Source organism: Aptenodytes forsteri, unplaced genomic scaffold, assembly GCF_000699145.1.
Source record: "Aptenodytes forsteri isolate BGI_AS27 unplaced genomic scaffold, ASM69914v1 Scaffold264, whole genome shotgun sequence".
In the NCBI taxonomy this organism is placed as follows: domain Eukaryota; kingdom Metazoa; phylum Chordata; class Aves; order Sphenisciformes; family Spheniscidae; genus Aptenodytes; species Aptenodytes forsteri.
Window position 1 is genome coordinate 746,931 of NW_008795936.1, and position 23,056 is coordinate 769,986.

A 23,056-nucleotide genomic window follows, 5' to 3' on the forward strand; every position below is an offset into this window, starting at 1 on the left:
ACTCATGAAATTAATATATGTCCAAATCCAATATTTTAGCTGGTGTTTGTTGTCACATTTGTGTTTTTGTGGAGCCAGACAGCTCATTGAATACCAATGTATGTGTTAAAATGTGGAATAAGAGAGAGGAGAACATGAGATATCACAGGGTAAATCTTTCTGTAAGCTTCAGAAAGGATGTTTCAGTAGTGCAAGGAAAATACCCTTCAGAAAATGACCAACATCAAACGTAATACTGTATTAAGAGGCAAGTGCATGTGACATCCTGGGGGAGAGAGGTTTTGTTTTTATTTTTAACAGTTGAGATGTGGCAGACCATCTCACTGCCATAGTGGAATGTACAGGAATCAACCCAGTCTACAGGGAAGGCTTTCAGGATAAAGCAAAAACCAGTATTGACAGCCCAAGAGTAATTAATAAAAAAAAAGCAGCTGGTTTTATTATTCCTCAGATTAGAGACAAATAACTTCGGCTAACAGACAGAGCTTCACGTATTACAGAAAGGTGTGTAATGCACCAGAGCTCCAGCTCACCGAGCAAGAGCAGGACTGTGTTTCTGAGGAGGGGAATGGGATGCAGTGCCTGGCTCCTCTGCGGGAAAACTGGTTGAGTCTCAAGTTAATCATGAGAATAATTTGTCAAGCAGTATTTAATGGACAGCTTATGAGTGTGTATGTGGGCAGGGTAGCTTGTAAATTTGAATGTGCCTATTTTCTTTGACAGCAATCAATAACTGTGCTGTTTATTAATGTACTTTGAGAGGTCTTCTCAGACTTTTTATGATCGGTCTGGGCTCTCTCAGATCAGTCAAAAAGAAATGACAAAGCAGAGCAGGGCTTCTGTGTTTAAAATCAATATTGTGCTTTTGTTTTCATGCAAATAGAGGAACTGTAATATGCTTTTGCTTGGGGCCCACTTATTCCGCTCAGTGCAAGGCAGGAGACTTGGTGAGGAGGGTTGGATTGCAAAGTAGGTGCCAAAATCTGCTTGGACTGGAGCAGGAGCAGGCGCTAGTTTGGTTCATGGGATGGTCTCAGTGCACACAAACAAGATTCCCGTTGGAGAAACCCAACTGGAAGCTCCGTGTGCACCCAATGTGCTCCAGACCCTACTTTGAACATAAGGGTCCAACCCATGGTGCTTTGAACCTCTTGGACAGTTGGGAATGTTTGATTCAAAGGATGAGGCTCGATCAATTAAAGGTAATGCCCCTGGATTGTTAATATATAGGGTCCTTGGCACCAGCTGCTCCAACCTACACGTCTGTTCCTATTGCACCTGTTTATTTGCTGGTGTAGGCAGAGCCTGAGTTTTCCACAGAAAGCAGTAGATTGAATTATGTCGCCTGGCCCAAACCCAGCAATCATCTCTCATTTGAAGTGCTTGCTTTGAGGTTTCCTCAGGGTTTGCAGTATAATTTGGGGGCCTTTTGCTAACGTACAGTTCTTGCTGGACTCAGAGTATTTGATTCTGGGTTTTTAATGGTATCTTGATAAGTACAGATTCATCTGAGGTGTGTATATTTACCAAACATATATTTGTCAAACACAGCAAAATAATATATAAAATATATAAAATATGAAATATTATTTTATATATGTATATAGTACCCTTTCGCTATTAGTTCAACATTCAGGAAACTTTATTTTTTTAAACAGTGAAACTAAAAATTAAATATTTTCTGTAATACACAGTTTTTATCCAAGAGTACATTGGGTAGCAGTTTGCAAAGCATGTAAATAAAACTTGGCTCATTTGGGGGGAGGGGTGCACCTTGGGCCTGAGTTAAAAATCTGAGCTTCCTTTAAGCCAGAACTACATCAGCAGTGAAAGTGGGATAAGACTCACAGTAATTCAGCTTGATACAGGGATCGAGGTGGGTGCATGTCATGACCACAACTTGCCAATATAGAAAGGGAATTTCAGAGAAGAGCGATAAGAAAGATTTCAAGTCTTCAGTGAGTACTTCAGGAGGAGATGCTTAAGGGGGTTAATGAAATTATAATTATGGGGGGATGGAGGGGTTCATAGGCATTTGGAGGTGATACACTCCTTGGAAAAATGGGTTATTGTAGTTCAAGAAAGTGTTTGGACTGGTTACCTTAAGCTGTGCAGTCATATTCCAGGGAAAGCAGTGAATCCCACCGCTAGTAAACACATGATGGGGAGCAAGGCCAGGGACCAAATGTTCTAGGTTGCCTTTACTTTCTAGATTCGCTGAATCTCTGATAAGGAATCTCATCGCATTCAGCAGCTATAGCAGATTTTAAAAATATTTCTTCCTGTTTCATATTGAGTCCTCCATCACTCCAGAAGACTACAGAAATCAGCTGAAATCAAGATCTAATTCCAGTGCTCTTTCCTCCTGTGTCCCCTGCTCCCCTCTTGCATCCGCTGGATGTCCATTTCTGTAAGTTTTCCCTTCAGAACAAACCTATCATTTTTCACCACAGGATATTTACAGCTTCAATCAGTGCCAAATTCAATTGGCTTCTGATCTCATCGCTGGAAGTTATAGATGCAGATATTATTTGCACTGCGGTTAATTATGGAGCAATCAAACTTTGGCTTTTCCACTGTAATTTCCTCTGCCAGCTAATTTAATTAATCACCCCCAGCTCAGCTCTTCCAGCTGCGACCGGCAGGGTCATTAATTAGACATGTGGTGGTAGCTCATAGACCAGTTCCTGTGAAGGGGCTGCTGCCCACTTGATCTCTAAGGGAGCAATAGCTTTTTTTCGAAGCATCCAGGCAGGATTTGAGGTAGCTGCCAGGTTATTGTATTCCTCAGAAGCGGAGGCGATTCCCAAAAGATGGACCGCAAGCAAGCAGCGGGATTGCTGGGACTGCAGGCACTCAGCTCACCAGGCATGGTTTGGCAAGGCAGGACTTGGGATCACTTCCCCACCGAGATGCAATTTAGGGTCTGACCCGGCAGTTCTCAGTGGTCCATCCTTTCTGGTCTGATCCAGGAGCTAAAAATAAAATGCTCGGAAACTTGATAGACCTCCTTCTGACTGTTTGTGGGAGCTGCCTGGCTTTTGTCAGATGGAAAATACAAAACTTCCTAACACAGACAAGAAATTAAAACATGCATTTTAATTGCCAGATCACATCAGTAATAGGAACTTTTTTTTTCACTATAAAGGCCATACAAAATAACCAGCTAGGTCTGTCACATTGTTTGGATCTCAGAATAATCAGTAAATAGTATTTTTTTGAGGGTGGAAGAACCTTTTACAGTTGACAAAATGGGTTGATTACTTACAGCTTAAGAATCTCATCCTGAACATTATCAGCAGAGGGCAAGTGATTGGGACATGTGATGGCCCAGCCTAATAGCCCTGGAAAGTCCAAGCATTTTGCAGGGAAGACAACAGATCCTTAGTCTTCACTCTTGCATGGTCTGTTTTGATAGTCAGCAATAACAGACCCTGCCATTGGGTTCTACTCTGCATCTGAAATATCAAAGCATTCTCCAAAGCCACTGTGTTCTCAGCCTGCAAATACAGTTGTAAGCATCCTTTGTTTTATTACCAGGATCTTCTTTATCGTCCTTGGAGTGCCAGCAAAGCCATTGGTGTTCCCATCACACCACATACTGGTTCTTGGAGTAGGTAAGCTAGAAAAGCTGAAAATCACCAGGATAGTTGTAGCTCTTCGGCAGCTTTTTCAACAACATACGACAGCTAGCTAGTTTTACTGCACTTTGATTTCGAACCTGTTGCAAAGCTGTCATTTCTAATCAGTGCATCTGTCTGCCAGCAGTAGATTGCTGATGGATTAGCTGGAGTCTCCCCCATTTCTTTTCAGAATAGACAAACTCTGCTCAAGACAACTGTTTTAATCATCTTGGGTCACAAAGCCTCCTTTCAGACTCTTCTGTCCAAAACATCCATCAAGCCCACCCAGTAATAGTAAACTGAAAGTAAAAAAATCATTTCTCTTCACCATGTAGCTGTAACTGTGCCTTTTTTAATAGCAAAACAGCACTGTGGACTCAGGTGAGCTCCCTTTTCTGAAGGAGGAGAAGGTGCTTCTGATGCAACCCTCCCTTTAAATGCATCATACTCTTCACTGGTGGCTTTTTTTCTTCCTTGTATCTCTCAGAAGATTCCCTTAGTCTGAACTGTTTTGGGAAGACGCTTTCAATACAAAGTCCCTTCCTTGCTCGCAGGCAGGGAGAGCTTTAGGGATTTTCACAAAGATGTAGTTCAGCAACTGTTTCAGAGTGGAGTGGTCACATCTGCTTCTACCATCACAAGAAGATTGTTGACATGTTACTGTCATCAAAGCCCTGAATAAAAGGGACTTGTAATTGATAAGAAAGCAGCCTGCCTCTTCAGAGAAGCTCTACACCTTGCTTTGGAGCAAAAGTTAGTACTTCTACTAGACATCAGTGCATACAAACTTCAGCAGGTAGCAGCCAGATCACTATGCTAGGAACGTTCCTTTTGGAAAACCTTTCTCAGCTTGAAGTCAATAGTCTCATAGCTGGAAATGCTGCCGCTGGAAGGAGCGGGGCCCATGGGGATCTTATATCTTTACCTTAAAATGTACTGCTAAATAATTTACCACCCAAAAGTAGAACAACTGCCAGTGTTAACTAGAAGATAATTTGCTATGATCCTCAGCTATGAATCTGGAATGATCCTCAGTTCCTCATTGAAGAAAAGCAGCATCTGAAATTCCTGAAACAACCATCAGTGTTCTATAGGCAAGCTGGAAAATTAGTTTGTTTTTGCTCTGCAAAAATTATAATTGCACTAGGTCTTGATCAGCAGATTGCAATCACCCTGTGCTACTTCACCTGCTCATCTCACTTGGTTTTGTTTTATTTGAGCAATAAATATCTTAAATCTTCCCAGAGCTATTGCATGTCTTCTGTGGAGACTCATCATAGTCCTGCCAGGCATTCATCAAGGCTTCCAGTGAACCACCGCATTAAGTATTCCTCTGCTCCTTATCAATCAAAACAGTTTACTTATAACTTTATTTTTTCCTCCTGAAGTAATCAAAACTTGATATTCCACAGATTGCAGAAAATTGTCACTGCTGTATTCTGGGCTAATCCATCACATGAAACAGGCATAATTTGGGCATCAGAAGAGCATTAAATGTTTAAATAAGCAAAAGCCAGTCAATGAGAGAGTCCATTAACCGCTCCAGATGACAGGGCAGAAAAATGTTTGGATCACAGGTATGTCGGGAATTGCAGCACAGACCTTACAGAGCAATGGGGCATCTACGTTCTGCAACAGGCAAAAGATTTTCTGTGTTTTTCACGATACTGCTCAAATACTCAGAAGAAATACATAAGCCAACAGAACAGCATGAGTTTTTTTAGCTTAGGCTGCAGTATGAAGCTCATTCAGCTCTTTGTGGAAGATAGGCCAGGAGATAGTTAAAGACTTCAATCACCTTCCTGTAGCCTTGTTTTCTTCTGTACAAGCTAGTAACAGCTTTCAGGAGTAGCTTGTCTATTAATGATGAGAGGGGGGAAAAGTCATTTTTATCCTGTAGACTTGAGCAAAACATACTCATTTGCCATCTTCAGTTCTTGAAATAACTGCTCTGATAGTAAATGCAATGGGCAGGCCCCATGTGATGAGACTGGCTGGTGTAGACGTGTGTGTAAGATGTTTCACTAGTTCTTGAGAAGTGCTGGGGGACTTGAGCCCACCTTCAACTATGAAAGGTGATGAGACTTCTCACAGATGCTTCTCAGCTGGATGGTGACTGCTGTATTTCTCTATGAAATGCCAATTCCAGCTGATTTGGGAGAAAATTCTCCACGGAGAGGCTGTGGATGTGGGATTTCTTGTGCCTTTATTCTGTGGCAAGGACCCAATCCAAAAGCCTCCTTGGTGGAGGAATGATGGTCTTCTGGTGAGCATTATGATCCTCTTGTGATTTGGCAAAGCATCAGCAAAGTAGATGTTGTGTCACACTGGATCAAGGATATGATTTGTGTGTAGTCACAGCCCTCGCTTCTTCTGTCCTCTCCTATTTGAGTCAAGGTGCATTTTACACTAATTTCCCCTCCTAGTAGTAATTACATGTATACCATTTCCCTTCACTTGGCATTGTAAACCAAGCTCTTTCTTTTCAAGGGGAATAAATACTACGTGCAACCAATGGAGTTCTGCCACGCCAGCATATTCTGCACCGATCCAGGGGCACATTTTCTCTTCAAAATCAAAAAAGACCTATTGTAATTAGAGTGTAAGCCTTCTTTTGAAAGGGTGACTGGCAAGGGGAAATTATCAAGACTTGAGACAGTAATTATCAGCCACTGAAAATAGCAAATCAGGCTGTCCATACCAATATCCCAGAGGAAGGTGCCCCAGGAGCTGCGGAGAAGGGTTAGATTAGAGCCGCCTGGGCGTGAGCCCTCTGAGCTGCGGAAGGTGCTGATTGTAGTTGTCAGTTTTCTGCTGTTATAAGCTCTCCTGCTATAAATACAGCCCAGCCACCCTCATCTTAAAAGGATCCTTAAACCTTCCTTTTCTCCCCTTCCACTGCTTCAAAAACACAGCGGCTGACAGTCCAAATGTTTGAAATAATTGGATTCTGCATTCTAATTCATCTGTAAAGTATTCGTTGATTAAATTAGCCTAATAGATATTATTTCTTACATGACTGCATAATTTCATCCTGATTGGATCACTATGGCACTAACGAGTCCCCCCATTTACTATTGACTTGAGAATCACAGAAGGCTAGAGATAACTATCATCTTGTTTCCGTTTTTTTCTTTCCCAGGCTAAAAGTTAAACTGATCTATACTAAAAGGGCATACAGCTGATGCTCAGGTACAGTTGTATGTTAGTCTTCGAGACCAGTGTTAGAATGAAAAAAATATTGGTTTATATAATCTTGAGCCCTCTTTTATTTACTCAGTGGGTTGTTCTGAAGCAGAAAGATTAACTGACCATTTAAATTCCTTTGGGGGAAAATGGAAATATTTTTAAATAAAATACATTTTATTATCTCATCAAAACAGATAGGCGCATTGCAAATGAACCTCATAAGGACTGCACACATTCAGGGAAATGAAAATACTCCTTTAAAGATAATGTTTCAACGAAAGTGGTTTTAGCCTCTATTAATAAGATTTTTCTTTGAGCTGCAATTTGAGTGTAACCAAGAGAAAGGAAGAGGAAAACAAAATTATGTTTAGTTTTCACGCTAAATGAGAGCAGATATTTCTTTCCTAAGAAAGAAGGAGCTACCCTGGAGTTCCGCTCATCTGCTGTAAGGATGACAGGCTTGCGCCCCTCTAGCTTTCCGCATGCAACCAACTACCCAACCCAAGCAGACCTCCTTCTGCACAGGGTTTTTGTTGGGAAGGGGTTAACACTGCGATTGGCTTTTTCCCCTGCCCCAGTGGCTGGAAACAGCTGGTGGGTTTTGTATAGCGCCGGTGAACTGAGCAGTCGAAAGAAGTTTTTGGCAAACATTCGGCCTGCCTGGGACAAGAAGAGGTGGGTCAACTCAGGAAACGGTTTTCATGAGCAAACGGGGGAAACAATGACCGCTCAGCAGGAACAGAAGGGAGACCCACTCCCACTGAATAGCTCCCCAAAAAAAACCTAGCTCAAAAGGAAGAAGGTCCATTCGCTTCTGGGAATCCAATAAATTGTTTCAGGAAGTAAAAGTCTGTCCAGGCTAATGGAGCCGTGATTGACAGGTGGTTCTCATTACGGTGCCCATCAGGGGACAAAGTGAATTCCAATGTTATTTAAGAGGTTAAGTAGAAATAAGATGCAGGTGACAGCCCAAGGCTGGGGAATCATGCACTGCTCTTCTTAAGGGGTTTTTTTGGGGAAGACCCTCCACAAAATTTAAAATGAGTAGGGGCAGGGGCAGTTTGGCAAGTAAAATTTGGTCCTACCGCGACTAACCATGAGCTTACCTGGCTGCACATGAGAGGGAGCAGGGAAATGAAAGTTGTTTTGGTAATTCTGGCTTTGGAGAGTTCCTGTTCCTTACGTCCACGTAATGTGGATGTTACGTTTGTTGAGGAGGTGCAGTGAGGTGAGCTTCCAGCACTGGCTACGGATGTCCTGATGCTCTTGGGCATCCCAATGCAGGAGGAGGACAAAGCACTGTGAAAGACTATGGTGGTTTGTTGTTCTTGTCACAAGCTCAGAAGATCCTGTGGCCCTTTTCCTGAGCCCCCACAAGCATATCTCGTAGCGCTCAGAGCCAAAACAACTACAGTCATACAACGTTTGTCTGCTGATGGTGCTGTGGCAGCTGACAAGGGCAAATCACAAAGCGTTTAGCTCAATCAGAACAAATTTGTAGTAATTTTGAATTGAAATATGCAGAGACTACCTAGGGTTGGGTCAGGTTTCTGGGTGCGCTTCTCCAAGGTCTGAACCTAGTTTGAGAAGGAAAAGAAAAGGAAAATGCATTACTAGTGACTCAGGTTGCCTTGTGTTCCTGACCAGGAGGCATCTTCACCACCATAGGCTACAAAACTGAAACTAAAGTCTGTTTCTAGCCTTGTTCAGCAGAAAATGAAGGGAAACTTGCTTTGCAAAGCATCCAAAATACAGTGTTGCTTGCATAGACTATAAGCACCAAGATGTGGTTTAAGCTGTGACTAGAGGTTTAACATAAATTTGTATGTATGCTGAAGATGCTAAACCATACAGACTATTTATTTCTCTCTGCTTCTGTATTTTTCCTTTTTCTGAATGCCCAAATACGCAGCATCGGGTGTCTTAGCATTTGTGGATGTCATAGGGTGGGAAGCTGAAGGATCTGCTCTGAGTAACGGTATTGATAGAGTATTGCATGGTGCATGGTCAGATACAAGGATGTAATTTAACTAAGAGATTCACGGCTGGCTTGTGAATGACGGTGAAACTCCCAAGTATGACGTGTGTAATAAATCTGGTTTGATGCAGAATTAATGTGGTATTCAAAATTATTATTTACCATTTGAAGTTCAGACGTGACTGTGTACGAGAAGTAAATAGCTGTGCACAAGGCATTGGGGAAGGGCGATTAGAGGGGAAAAGAAAAATACCCGCTTGCATTGTTTCACAAGTGCATTCCTGGGTAACACTAATGAGAATTGCACTTTAAATGCAGGATTGATTTGTGATGAGATCAGCTCTAAAGAGTACATTTGTGGAATGATAACCTGATTGGTGGCGCTGCCTCTTGAAGGACTGAAGGGGTCTAATTGGCATATAACGCACTATAAATTTATTAGCAGCTTCTGCTTTCCCATTGGCGGACCTTCTCCTGCTAACCACCAGGAAATTACCAATTTTCAGGAGTTAGTCACTCAAGTCGCACCGCGTCTGGGTTTTAAAAAGAAGCCTACATTGCCGCTCTTAAAAGTCCTGGCTTAGAACTGGTACATCAACGGCCGGCTGGAAATCAGTCACTTCTGTAGTGGACAACTTGAGCACCGTGTGTTTACTATTCAACTTCTATCCTCCTTGGCTTGTTCCTCCTTCCCACCACCTTGCCGCAAACCCAAGTTGCACAAAGACCGTTAGGAGGTAACTAATCAGTTTGGCAGCCCTTGGGCTGCAGCTGCCACAAACCATTAATTACAATTTTTTGGCAGTTCACGTTGAGGGCTTTGATGTACTTATTGATACATTCAGCCCTGGGGCATATTGGGCAGAAGAGGACATACCCACTATTTATTTTTTTTCAGGAGCACAATAGAAATATTCAGGAGCCGATGTAATTATTTCAGTGACTTTGCTTTTAAGATTGAGTCACAAATTCGGTTGAGTGCATACTTCCCGTTCGCGCGCCCGGGGCCCCCCCGCTGCCACAAACCAGAAATTACAATTTTTTGGCAGTTCACGTTGAGGGCTTTGATGTACTTATTGATACATTCAGCCCTGGGGCATATTGGGCAGAAGAGGACATACCCACTATTTATTTTTTTTCAGGAGCACAATAGAAATATTCAGGAGCCGATGTAATTATTTCAGTGACTTTGCTTTTAAGATTGAGTCACAAATTAGAAAATAATATTCACATGTTTATTTTTTGGCAGTTCACGTTGAGGGCTTTGATGTACTTATTGATACATTCAGCCCTGGGGCATATTGGGCAGAAGAGGACATACCCACTATTTATTTTTTTTCAGGAGCACAATAGAAATATTCAGGAGCCGATGTAATTATTTCAGTGACTTTGCTTTTAAGATTGAGTCACAAATTAGAAAATAATATTCACATGTTTCTTCTAATTGGTAACAGATTAGGGATATTTTATCTTTTTTAAATAATTTCCAAATGTGTCCTGAAGAGGGATTTGGAGGGAAGTAACTGAAAGAGAGAGGGCACTTATGCACTGAGAGCACTTGGGCAGGAGGCTTTAATTCTTTAATTCTGGCACACAGCTTTTAAATCTGCGCACCTCTCTCCGGAGGTGCTCTCAAAGTGGAACTTGCTGTCACTTTTGGCAGGCATCTCCGATGCGGATTTTCTTTGCTGTCAGGTTTTATGTGGGTTTCCCACTGTTAAGCACCAACCGTATGGCTTGTAAATCATAAAAGCCTAAAGGTTTGCAAGTGATTAATAGGCAGAGGTGCGCAATTAGAAATGCCTCAGCAGTACTTGAGCATTCGAGTGTCTCTTGAAAGCCGAGTCCATTTCTAATCTCACCTTTTGGGGCACATTTGGGCAACCCCAATGTTGCGTGTCCCGTTGTTGAAAATATGCAAACAAAAAACCAACACTGAGGTTTCATTTCTTAGGTACAGAGGAAACTTCATGGATTTCTGTGGATGTTAACTGCTGAGGATTTCTCAAGTCTTTCTCTTTTTTTGGTCTTAGTTACTCAAGTTAATTCTTCATCTTCTTTGCTTTTTCAGAAATGTGAGCTGATCTACCAACAGCCTTTTTTAAACTAATTATCGTTTGTGGTTTTAGAAAGGCATCAAACACCTGCAGCGCACTAAAACTGAGGTAGAGGGAAGTCCCATCACTTGCTGAACAGAGAGGATACCTCAGGAGATCTAACTTGCCAAGACAAGCAGCATTTTTACTAAATAAAAATAGTCATTAAAAAAATGTGACTAATGGAATAGTCTGGTGACATTAACGATTTCTGTAGAGTCCTTAGCATCAGTGAGATGTAAGAGGCAGCCAAAGCAGCTGAAGAAGTGACCATTAGAGGTGGCGTAGTGGAACAGGCAGAGGTGTGTTGGTGGAGAAGAGAAGATGTGGTGGAGAGGAAGAAGAGGGTATGGGATATATTGGAATTGTCAATGAGGAGACGTTGGAAGGTGAGGGGAGAATTCCAAGTCAGTAGGGAAGACCTGGACAGTGGAGAGGTCCCTGTAGCATCTGAAGAACATGGGTCACAGAAATGCTGCCCACGGGGATGGTCCGGGTACTTCCCAGCCCTCTAAACCTTCAGCTGCAAACATGCCTGCCTTCCACTACTGGCTCGCGCAGAGCAAGCATTTGTTTTTATTTGCTTGCTGCTCCAAGTGTGTTTTGCTTCACAGTCTATGCTCAAATACAATGTTTATTGCTTGTATTTTCTCTTTTATGTCTTATATAAATTCAGTGTAATGTTGAGGCATTTTTTTTTTCAAATACTCCAAAGAGTATCATCTTATTGCTTCTGCTGGAATTAAGGTAATATTAAAGCCCCCTGAAAGGGCTTTTGTTGTTCCTTGTAAACAAAACTATAGGAGTTATTGGTAACAAAGGACCAAAATTGTCAAGAAAATTTTTGAAGGTCTTTGTGAAGTGTTGTAATAAGACTGTCCTCTTCCAGTTCCTGATCCTCAGGTAAAGATTGCGTTCCCCTTCTGCAGCCCATAACGTATTTTTTCTATTTTGGACCATTGAAGCCACCTTTGTGTGCTAAGTAAGCTCTGATTTGAGGTCTCTTTAGTGTCTGCGCTGCAAGTTTATCAACCCTTTGGGTAGACCTTGGAGGGTTCCTGCCCCCCTATTATTTATAAAGCATTGGTGCAGTCGTAGTTATGCTACTTCTCCACTTTACAGCATTATGAGCAGAGGAAAAGCTCCATTTCTCTTCTCTCATCTGTTTATGATGTGATACGTTCCAAAGCAGATCACATCAGCGACTGTTATGGTATCCTTAATGCGCTGTGATAGTCGCATCACGGGAGGAGCCGCTGGAAAGCACATCGCTGATGTACGTCCCTGTTACATGCCACATTACTCAGGGTCTGTGGGAACCTCACTTGGCTACCTCGCTCTGTCTCTCACCTGGCACAGATTATTGAGATTTATGCATTGAAATATTTGTATGTCACTTCCTCCCCCCTCTTTGAATACTGCACAAGAGCTTCCTCTAATATGAATATGAAAGCAGAAGCCTGGTTTGGGGTGGAAACAGCCAGATTTTTAGACATAATTAACCAAGGTAACAGACTATCTTCATTTCCACAAAACATTTCCTAATAGTTCATTTTTAGTTCCATTATCTGTTCAAAACTACTTTCACGTTTTGTGTGGAAATTGATTTCAAATGGAATTGTCATATTTTTCCTAAAAAAAAAAAAGGGAAAAAAGTATGTAATGATTTCTTGAGCTATATTTAAAATAACATTGCATTAAGTATAGCCTTCCTATAGGAGAAAATTAGTGTTAACAATTTGCAAATTAATGGAATCTTCTAAACTGAGTGTATATCAAATTGTAAACTGAAATTTCCAGTCTGTGTTTAGGTACTGGCACAATGCAGTTTGATTTATACACTTAAGACATCAGGTTAAGTATGGTTACACATGAATAATGAAATGCAGTAGATACATGTCCTATAGCCTTCCTATAGGAGAAAATTAGTGTTAACAATTTGCAAATTAATGGAATCTTCTAAACTGAGTGTATATCAAATTGTAAACTGAAATTTCCAGTCTGTGTTTAGGTACTGGCACAATGCAGTTTGATTTATACACTTAAGACATCAGGTTAAGTATGGTTACACATGAATAATGAAATGCAGTAGATACATGTTTGCAATTACTATTCTCTGCGCGCACACACATATATATATATATATTACTGTGAACAAGCAAGAAGGAAATACGCTCCTTGGTTTTAGCATTTCCATGCAACTGTTGTAGAGCAGCTTTCGGCTTGTTTTAGGTAATATTTGTAGTATGCCCAAGTGTTGAGGTTGACCACCCAAGAAATTGAAGCAGTCCATGTATGTATCTAGAACCACACAGTGATAACTCACTTACTAGCCTTCTTTTTTGGTAGCCAGCACAGTGATATGTTTTGGTTTAAAATTTTCATGGATGTTTATATGCTTGTACATCAATATCTAGGTAAAAGGAATCGGATCAGGAACTCAGTAGTTTTTCTGTTGGTCAGCAGGCGGCGGGTGGAAGGGAGCGGTCATTCATGGCTGTTGTATTCCAGATTCTCATAAGGTCTCTCCTTGCACATCTTAGCAGAAACCCATCTTCCTCCACTGTTCACAGTGCTTTTTTTTAATTGCTTTCACCAAGCTAAGTGTTTAAAATCCTTAGAGTTCACCGTTGTTAGGTTTTTTTCCTCCTAAATGTTGCTGGCAATGCTGTTTAAAAAAAATTCTGGGGCTTTTGGGGTTAGCGGAAAAGTACGATTTGTGGCATTCTTCAAGCTTTTTGTTAAATCTCTAGGGACTGTTTTCATTTCACATAGTTGCACGGAACAAAAAAAGCTTGGATTTGTATTGAGAAAAGACTTAACCAGCTTGCAGAGCTTACAGTTGTCACACTTACAATCTTTATTCTCAACTTAATAAGCCTTTTCTTAGTATCTGCAGTATTCCCTGCTGTTGTATGTCACGCAGCTTTTGCTTAACTTTATACAGAGTAAACCTCAGATGTGATATATTTATCGAGTATACCTTAAAAATTATTAGATTGAGTGTTGCGCAGTGAAAACATAAGTTTGCTGCAATTTTATGTGATGTATCAGAGCCCGCAATTGCGGGATATTTATCTAAAAAGACTGAAGTCAGTAAACCTTGATGTCTCGGCCAGGCTGGTAATTAATGTTTTGCAGTAATAAATCCTGCAGGTGTCTTAACACCTAAGGGAGGGCTGCTGGTTACGCCGTGGCATAACTGGAAGCATAACCTAGAAGTGTGGAAATAATAGCTATTTTGGAGCCCTACGTAGGGGGATACTGTCAGAAGAGAGGGCAAAGAAAGTGGAGAAGCTCCACTGAATCCAAATTATGATTATACCGGTAAGTGTCATGCAAGACATGATTAATTTGAGAAGCACATTCAGCTTGAGCGATCTCTGTCCGTCATGCACAGTAGGGCTTTTTTTTTCCTTAAACACACAGCTATAAAAGGAAAACTGGAAAATGTAGTAGAGCTAATGGTGGAGAAGATCCCGACCTGTGGGCTTCAGAAAACAACTTCCTGACAGTGCAAGGGGCTTTGGGCATGCTTCTGGTGGGAAACCACCTTTATTTGTGTCTTTTGGGGCAATGTTTTGTTTTGGTCGCTTGAATAGGTCTGATGGTAGGAGAAGTAACTTGAATTTGGAATATTTTTACAGCACTGAATTGACTCTCTCTGTCTCTCCTTGCTGGTGAACAAAACTTTGCAGGTTTGACAGTGGGTTGAACGCAGTCCTCAGCCAGATAACATCCCTGGCAGAGACAGTAATCAAATCATTTTCAAGCTGGGTTACTGCGCTGCTGGACTGGAGAGCCCTGATCCAGCATCCAAGACAAGACACGGATTGGCTTATCTGCAGCTTTCCTATAGGGCTGTTCTTCGTCCGTCAGGGATGTTTAATTTGTAAGAAGTAATAAGCTTAATAGGTTGACTTTATTTAATTATTAATGACCCCTTTCTGTCCTTACAGCTCATAAAACACCCTGTAGGTTGGCAAAACACTCATAATATTGATCAGGAGCCAGAAAGATATTTATTTCGTCTTTGCCCCAGCACACATAAATCTTGGTCCTTTGCCTCCTTTTCCTCGGCAGGCGGGATTTACAGTGGCCTGTTTCTTAAAAGCTTTTCGTAATTAAGGAATAAATACCCATCGGTCTTTGTTTGCTGTCTGGAGCCCTCTTGTTTGCCGGGGACCTATATATCCCCGGTGGGCTTGTGCGCCTTCCCCCTTAGCAACGCAGCCGGGGAGAGAAGGCATGCATGCTAGGAAGCAGTCAACTGCTAAGCACTTACTTTGCAATAGAGTGGGGTCTTCTCCTGCAGAGAGAGGAAGCCCCTGTGTTTTCTCAGCATATTGTTCCCAGCTCCTCTTCCATGCCTCTCCTCCCAGTTCCTGCTTTGCTTGGGGCAGGAAGACACTTTGGAAATTCCTTGCTGCTAGCCCTTTCTTCTTGCCTTCTCCTCTTCTCCCCCCTTAGCTAGTTGCAATTAAAAACATCATGAACCTTTCCCAACATTTCAATCCCGTCTCCCTCCCCCAGCCCCACCCCGCCCTGATGTTTCTCTTTTACCCATCCCAGCATTGCATCGCCGACTCTATCCAAAGCGATGCAGTTTATCAGATGTGCGTGGGGTCATCGCAAAGGGGTTTGTTTAAACGACAAGCCCCAGCAGAAACAGCTGCCCAGCGCTGGTCATTAGGTGATGCGTGCTTCTTGCATGCTGGACCACAAAGCTAATGACACGTTCTGGGACTCTCCAGGAATTTGGGAGGTACAGGGGTTAGATTTACTTCATTTTCTTGGAAGAGACGCATTAACCTTGTCAGCTGGCCAACAGGAGAGAGAATTTGGCAGTGCTTTTGCTGAGCTGGCCAGGTTACTACTGCATTAAACGGTTGTACTTCAGTGAGCAACCAGAAATGGCAACACATGGGCACGTCACGTGCATGGCAACGCTAGAGACACTATTTAGAGGCCACCTCAGTTACAGAATTATTTTCTTTAGCAAGAAAGAAGAAAAGATAAAAAATTTCAAGAACTTTCTAGTGTTGGAGGTGTGGAGAATAAAACTTCACTTCAAAATGCCTGCACCAAGGCTGCTCAGTATTTCTGATGGTGGGAAATCAATGCTTTGCCGTGGTAAATACCTGCTGTCCATTACATTTTTAATGCAACCTTTCAAAATTTCATTGAGCCTTTTAACAAACAGTGAGTAATTTTAGATAACGAGCAAGTGACACAACATTTTTGTCATCCTTGTTATCACTTTGGTAAGAACAAGGCTGCTCTGGTGCTGGAGCTGTTGAATTTTGATGGCAAGTTCTCAGGCTCACCATCCACATGCTGTTGCGTACACAATCAATTCCAAGTTGCCGTATGAACACAGCTTTTATTTCCACCCTGCACATCCTTTTCGTGTTTGCCTTTCATGCCTCTCCACCAAGTATATGAGGGACAAATGAAGTTGAAGGCAGAGGTGAACGGGAGCGAGGAGGAGTAGGATGGAGAGTCAATACCAGCAGTACAAGGCTCCTGCTCAGATTTGTCAGGTGTAAAACCACACACGTTTAACCAAGGTGGGAGAGCCACACAATGCACTGTACAGGGCTGAGCTGTGTAGGCTCCTAAATGAGTATCTCTGGTGCAAACCCACAAGTGGAGAATGCAGTGTGGCTCCTGGAGCAAAGCTGTGCTCTGAGCAAATCTGCTTTTTATATTCTCTCATGCTACCTAGTTAGCCCTCCCCCCTTACAGTGCTCGGTATTTATGTTTCCAGATAGTAATGATGTGATGTGGCTGGCAGAGTAATTTAAATAATTGGACATTATCTTGAGAAGCAAGCACCTAATTAGATCAAAATAAACTGAGAACTGAAATTTTCATCTGTTTCTAATAACCCTTTACCTATGTGCAGTACTGCTGCCGTGGCAGAGATTTCATTATTCACACCACTGTGTGTACTTAGAGTTCACGAGGGATGGAGACTCCTGCAAGAGCAAAGAGCTTGGTGGTATTTTTTGGCCAAGACTTGGTGGCTCATTCCTCTCCTGGTACTGCAGAGTATTTTGCAGTCTTACCCTGTTGTATTTAGCCCTTGTATATAACCAGTGAGGTTTGAAGTTTGTATCAGCAGTCTGGGTTTGAATGCGTAGCTTCAGAGATAAAAGGCTCAAAGAAGGTCTGATCTTATAACTATAATTTTTCTTTCTCTAAGTTTATCTAGGAGTTTATAATCTGTTAATTCCGTTGTGCGTATGCATTGAAAAAATAGCAACTAGCATGATCACTGAAGAAGAGAGAAGTCATTTTAGTACGTGAGGAAGAGGCAGGTCACACATTCTCCAGCATTAGGTATCATCAGGACCATCTGAGCGCATGATGATGTTGCCTTTCCAGCACGCTGGCTTTAATCTGGTCCTGAGAAAAGGACTCCGCTGGATTTTAAAAGTTCAGTAAAACAGTCTTGTGTTGGCTTTGACAACTACAACTGAAAGTCTCTGGTGTTGAGGGGGTCGTTTAGAGTGGAAGTTACCAGGATTACAGCTAATGGAAGAAAATGAGGGAAATATTTACTAGCCAATGTAATTTTCCTTTATTTTTAGGGATTGGTTCAGTGTCTTTCTCCTGATTAGTTGCTCTTCCTCACATTTCCTCGTACTCTTATTCAGCTGATTTATTTAAAGGTATGTCAGCGCTGGTTGAAATGAAACACTGTGTCTCCTCTTCCTGCTTATTGCTGACCACTCCAATAATTCATTTTTTAGCTCATTAGCTAACAGGGGATGTGAACAGTGGTCCTCCAGGGGACTGCAGTGAGGCTAAGTGATCTACTGCTGACAACTCTGCTCTTGGACTGGCCTTCCTTGGGGGAAATGAAACCTCAACCAAGACAAGCTGTGGATCCCAGAAGTTAAATTGGGGCATCAGAGAAACAATTACAGTATTTATGTCTTGTTGTCGGGGTTTCTAAGATGAATGCAAGCAGCGGAGCTGAAGCTGTCTTCCAGGAAAGTCCTCAGGACTTCCCGTTCAAAATGAAATGGTTTGTGCCAGAGATGTAGGGAGGATGTCCGTGGACGTTGGCTTTCTAGATACTCATTCAAAAACAGTCCCTCTACATTTTCACTGTCCATGAGGTGTGGGCGAGCGCACTTGTTTCCTCCTACCTCTATGATAAAGTTCCGTTTTCTACCAGAAAATCCAAATGACGTATCTTTCTTGTGCCCAGTTTGTACAGTTGCATAAGATCTAAATCTCATTCGATAGCCGATGTCAGTGCCATGCTGCCCCCAAATGTCTGAGGCTTTTAAAACACCTTTATTTTTGTTTGTAATGTTTGCTGTTTTCCTGCCTTGGTGTCACTCCAAAGGTAGAATTTGGCCTTAATGAATTGAGTCTTTTGGTGGCCTACATGGTCAAGAAAAATTAGGTGGGTTTTCTGAAAAGGGAAACTGAAGTGAGGTAAAATAACCGCGTGCGAAGGTTGAATTTTTAGGTGAGCGTAGCCCAGTGGCACAGCCTGCTGCTGGCTGCAGGGTCCTGCTCTGGCCAGGCACACCAGTGAGCATCTCCTGAGGGACCTGATGTCTCCTTAGCTGCTGCCTGGCTCTGCAACATATTTCCTCTGGTGAAGGGATGGATCCTGACCAGAGCATACAGTCAGTGTTAATGCAGAGCATTTACGGGTTACTTGATCATACTGCAGGAGAGTGCTTTAAGGAAGGACCATTTGCATCCTCTCCATCACTAATACAGGTGGCAGCACGTTCCCCTTCCTCAGAGTTAGATTTATTTTTAAATGGGTTTTCTGTTCTTTTCCCAGCCTTTTGGGACAGTAGGATTGGATTGTTGGTGTCTCTCCTGCTGTCTTGCAGCCTTCCAAGAGCAGCAGGATTGCCTTTGTCTGCTCCCATGCGTTGCGCGGCAAATGTGAAATTCGTGCCGATGAATTTGGTAAACCAGCAGCCTAAGGCTCTGAAAGCCTCCGCCTGAACTTGGCACTTACTGCCTCTGTTTCAGTACATACCATAGCTCACTATTACAGTTTAAGGTGAATTGTGATTAGAAGTGGGAGACTTATGTAAAACAGCCTGTTTTCTACACAGAAAGGGACTTTTCTTCAAGCCATGGTGATCGCAGCAACCGATGCTCTGACAGGAGCCAAAACTTACTATCACTCAAAAGATGGTCTGGGGGAGAGGGGGGATTCATCTGCAGACTCTATACGTATTTAAAAAAATGTATGAGAGCTTTACTAAACATTCTTGAAGATACACTGGATGGTTACTGGACCTAGAAGTGTTGCAGTGTTGCAAGAATGTCCATTTTATTGTAAATAATTGCATGTATGTTACTTTATCCTCCTCATTGCACTGTTTTTGGTTTGGGTTTTTTACCTCAAAAAAATACAAACACAAAAACCATGAGTTAAGGATGCAGTAGTATCAGAAGTCCTTTTCTTCCTCCTCTCCATCTGGAATACCTGAAATGATACTCTGTTTATCAGATCGTGCCATCAAAGGTTAATTTGCAGCTCCCCAAATGGTTGGGGGTTTTTTTTTGGTGTGTCTTTTAGCTTGCAGGAGTCATTCAAAGGTTTGATTTTAAACGAAGCACTCTTTGTGTTAATTTTCTGTTTGCACTTTTGCTCTGAAAAAAGCCCTGGACCTGTTTGTAAGGTAAATTGTGGTCAGGGTAGAGAAATGCATGCCTTGGGAAGCTGTGCCTGAAAGCATCCAGGGAGGTCAAAGCAAGGTCACTCCGCATGTACCAGGAAATGATGCAAAACTAATCCAGATTTGCTGTTGGAAGGATCTGTTTACATAAGTATTTAAAAACAGATTAGGGCTAACCTGACACTAGATTACTGAGAGTAGTGTAAACATGGCTGAAAGGCGTAAACAGAGCTTTGCCTTTTGTACTCCAGAGTAGAAAATCTGTCACCAGTAACAAGTTGCCTGGCTTAGGTGATGTATATGGTTTTCACAGGCTGGACAGATTACCTGAGGTACCTCTAAATGGGACTTTGTCTAGGGCTAGATCTCTTAGATCATATAATTGTATGGTAATTTTTTTAATGGAGAGTTGAGGGACTTGTTTGTAGTCCTTGTTATCCTGTAACCTAATAGCATCCAGAAGGCTTTTGATAGTTCTTTGACATATCAGGAGGAAATGGTGCTTCAAAGTATTTTTTTGGTGGTTTGCATTTTGGAAAAACAAACAGAGGAACCATCCGTATGCCTTTTGCATTGGAAACATTACTCAACTTGTAGAGGGAAAAAGCACCCCTGTAAGCAAGGCTGTGTCTTTCAGGGCTCGCTCTCCCATCTGAAATGCAAGCCCAGGTGCTTGGTTACTTCTGGTCTTAGATACAGAAATTTGGTGCATTTTCTGTAATGTATTTTGCAGCACAACCTTAACGTGGAACCAGGCTGCCTGTTTTGTCTTTGGTCTTCATGATGGTGAGGGCTCTTGCACTGACCTCTTGCCAGTCCTCGGGGCAGCCCGGGGCTTTTTAAGACCTTCTGGCTGTTGTGATCTTACGACCCTGTAGGCACGGCATCCACCGAGGGGAAGCTCGGACACTGCAATAATATGACTTGGTAATGATGAGATGGGTGACACAAATATCACTGCAAAATAAGATTTGGATGAACTGTTTCTATGAGGGCTTTCTTGCCAAAAATATGAAGGGGGAATAATTTTCATGTTGGTTAACTGCTGTTTGCTAGCATAGCGATAGCCGAAGCTGAACTTGCACCATTTTACAGAGTCAGCGAAGTTGGGTTAGAGTGACCTGTCTCCTTTGGCTTCTCTAGGGAAGAAAAAGAGCGCTGGATACGTGCAAAATACGAGCAGAAGCTCTTCCTTGCCCCGCTGCAGTGCCTGGAGCTTTCTCTGGGCCAGCATCTCCTGAGGGCTACAGCCGAGGAGGACTTGCGGACGGTCATCCTGCTCCTTGCCCACGGGACTCGGGAAGAGGTCAATGAGACCTGCGGAGATGGTGATGGGCGCACTGCCCTCCACTTGGCGTGCAGGAAAGGAAATGTGGTGTTAGTGCAACTCTTGATTTGGGTAAGTACTTGGTGTCTGGGGAGGGGGCTGGCTGGGTTGGCTTTCGCTTGGCTATGTCCCTCAGCAGGACCTCCCTAATCTCCTTCCTGCGGGTTCCAGAAAGCCTTTGCTGGTGTGCCAAGTCTAGGTGTTCCTCATTGCATGTTCTCAAAAGACAGCAATGTAATAAAGAAGTATATTTCTGCCTGTCTGCTGCTACTTGATGGAAAGTAAAGGAGAACGTGGGAAATGAGGAAGGAGAGATTTCTCTAGCACCTGTTTGAAACACCACTGTGGCAAATTTTGTTCCACATGCAAGCCTCTCCCCACAGAAACCTTTACGTATGTGACTCAGTGCTGTTCACATTGTCAGGCTGGTATCCTGCCTGCTCTCTTCTCCCTCTCCCCATCCTCAGTTACATTCAAACCAATCTGTCTCGAGTCCGATCCCTCCATTTTAACGCTCTGTTGGCACCGCAGCTTCCAACAACACATCTCTTCTTTCTGTAGTATGGTGTCGATGTGATGGCACGCGATGCCCATGGAAACACGGCGTTGGCCTACGCCCGGCAGGCCTCCAGCCAGGAGTGCATTGACGTTCTCCTCCAGTACGGCTGCCCCGATGAGCGCTTCGTCCTCATGGCCACTCCAAACTTGTCCAGGAAGAACAATAACCGGAACAACAGCAGCGGAAGGATGCCCACCATCATCTGAGGAGCTCACTCGTGTATTCGCTGACCTGAATTACATCCGCAGCCTCATATTCCTCCATCCCCATCACAGCTCTGCTCTGTGAGTCTGGTAACTCTCCTTTTCCCTTTTCCCTTCGGTACATCCCTGTCCCATCCGGAAACGGTGCATCTGGAGAGTGCAAGGGGATGAGAAGGAGCAAAAGGGGCTGCAGAGAAAGCAGTTGTTTCAGTGACAGCTCTCAAATGATGGAAACAAGCAGGCGAGAGCACGTGGGTTAAGCAGGACACGCCATGCATGGCACTGGGACCGTGGGAGAGCGGTCATCCCCGGGGGGGACGCAGGCTCCCCGAGCGTGCAGGGAAGGGGCGGAGGGAGAGACGAGCGAGAGGAGAAGGAAGGAGAGATGGTGACTTTCCATAACTGACAGTTAAGCACATCAGTACATTTCACCTCTACCAAACGCGACGCCTGGATTTCATTCTCTTCTCTGAAGAGCTTGACAGCATAAATCAGAAGCAAGCACAGAGTTTGTCAGGTTTGAAGCTCCTATGATGGTATGTGTCAAATCAGTTGTAGCTAATCTGTCCGGGGAGAATACTGGCTTCATTACACTTGTATAGTTGAGTTCTTCCAGCATTACCGCTGTTTAATAGAACATGATTAGTCATCACGGAGAAAAAAGCATATTAGCTGAAGAGGTAGTTACATGGCACGCTTCGGTGATTGCTTGGATGTGATTGCAATATTCTTAGAAGCATCATATTATCTCAGACATGTTCTTTCAAGCCCTTGGAGCCCTCCTTTCTAAATTCACTGTCATAATTTAGTATCTGTTTAATTTTTCAGTCCAAAGAGAGGAAATGAGTTGCTGAGTGTTATTTGACTGCAGTCTCCTTGGTGTAAAAACAAAATGGAAAAAATAAATAAGAGTAACTATGAAACACAAAAAGGAATAATGAATACCGCTAAGGAAAAACATTTCAAGTACATTTAGCGAAATTAATAAACGCATTAAAGGTTAATATTTTTTCAGCCAGCAGAAATAGGTTCTGTCATTTTGCCAAGGTAAATGTGTTGAATTTTTGGTCACTCCTGTGATGCATTGCCTAACTTATACAGATTTTTGTATTGTGTCTCTAGATTATATGTGTGTAAAATCTATTTGAATAAAAAAAACATAAATATGCATTGATTTTTTTTTTTTGTACAGAAAATGACATCTCTGTTAATTTATAAACTGTAATGGATGTGAACTAAATAATGTGCAACTAGTTAGGATCTGTGGGTTACAGATCATTGTACATTGAAAATATTCCCAGCAGTGAGCTCTTGTTTCCATCGCAAGCCTTTGAGGAACATATCAGAAGGAGATTATGGCACGTTTGGCATGAAAAAAAAAGTGTACGAGACCTTTTAGAAAGGAAAAAGAG

The 23,056-nt window shown here is 42.6% G+C and overlaps 1 protein-coding gene across 3 annotated transcripts in view; it reads left to right on the plus strand.

Moving 5' to 3' along the window:
* AGAP1 (ArfGAP with GTPase domain, ankyrin repeat and PH domain 1) overlaps positions 1 to 22,808 on the plus strand; it is a 273,840-nt gene extending 251,032 nt beyond the window's left edge. For all 3 annotated transcript variants that reach the window (XM_019473624.1, XM_009285105.1, XM_009285106.1), the window contains 2 exons: positions 20,699 to 20,954; positions 21,444 to 22,808. In XM_019473624.1, the coding sequence (XP_019329169.1) occupies positions 20,699 to 20,954; positions 21,444 to 21,647 (460 nt within the window). In that variant the 3' untranslated portion in view covers positions 21,648 to 22,808. The remainder of the gene's footprint in view (positions 1 to 20,698; positions 20,955 to 21,443) is intronic.
* The last annotated feature ends 248 nt before the right edge of the window (positions 22,809 to 23,056 follow it).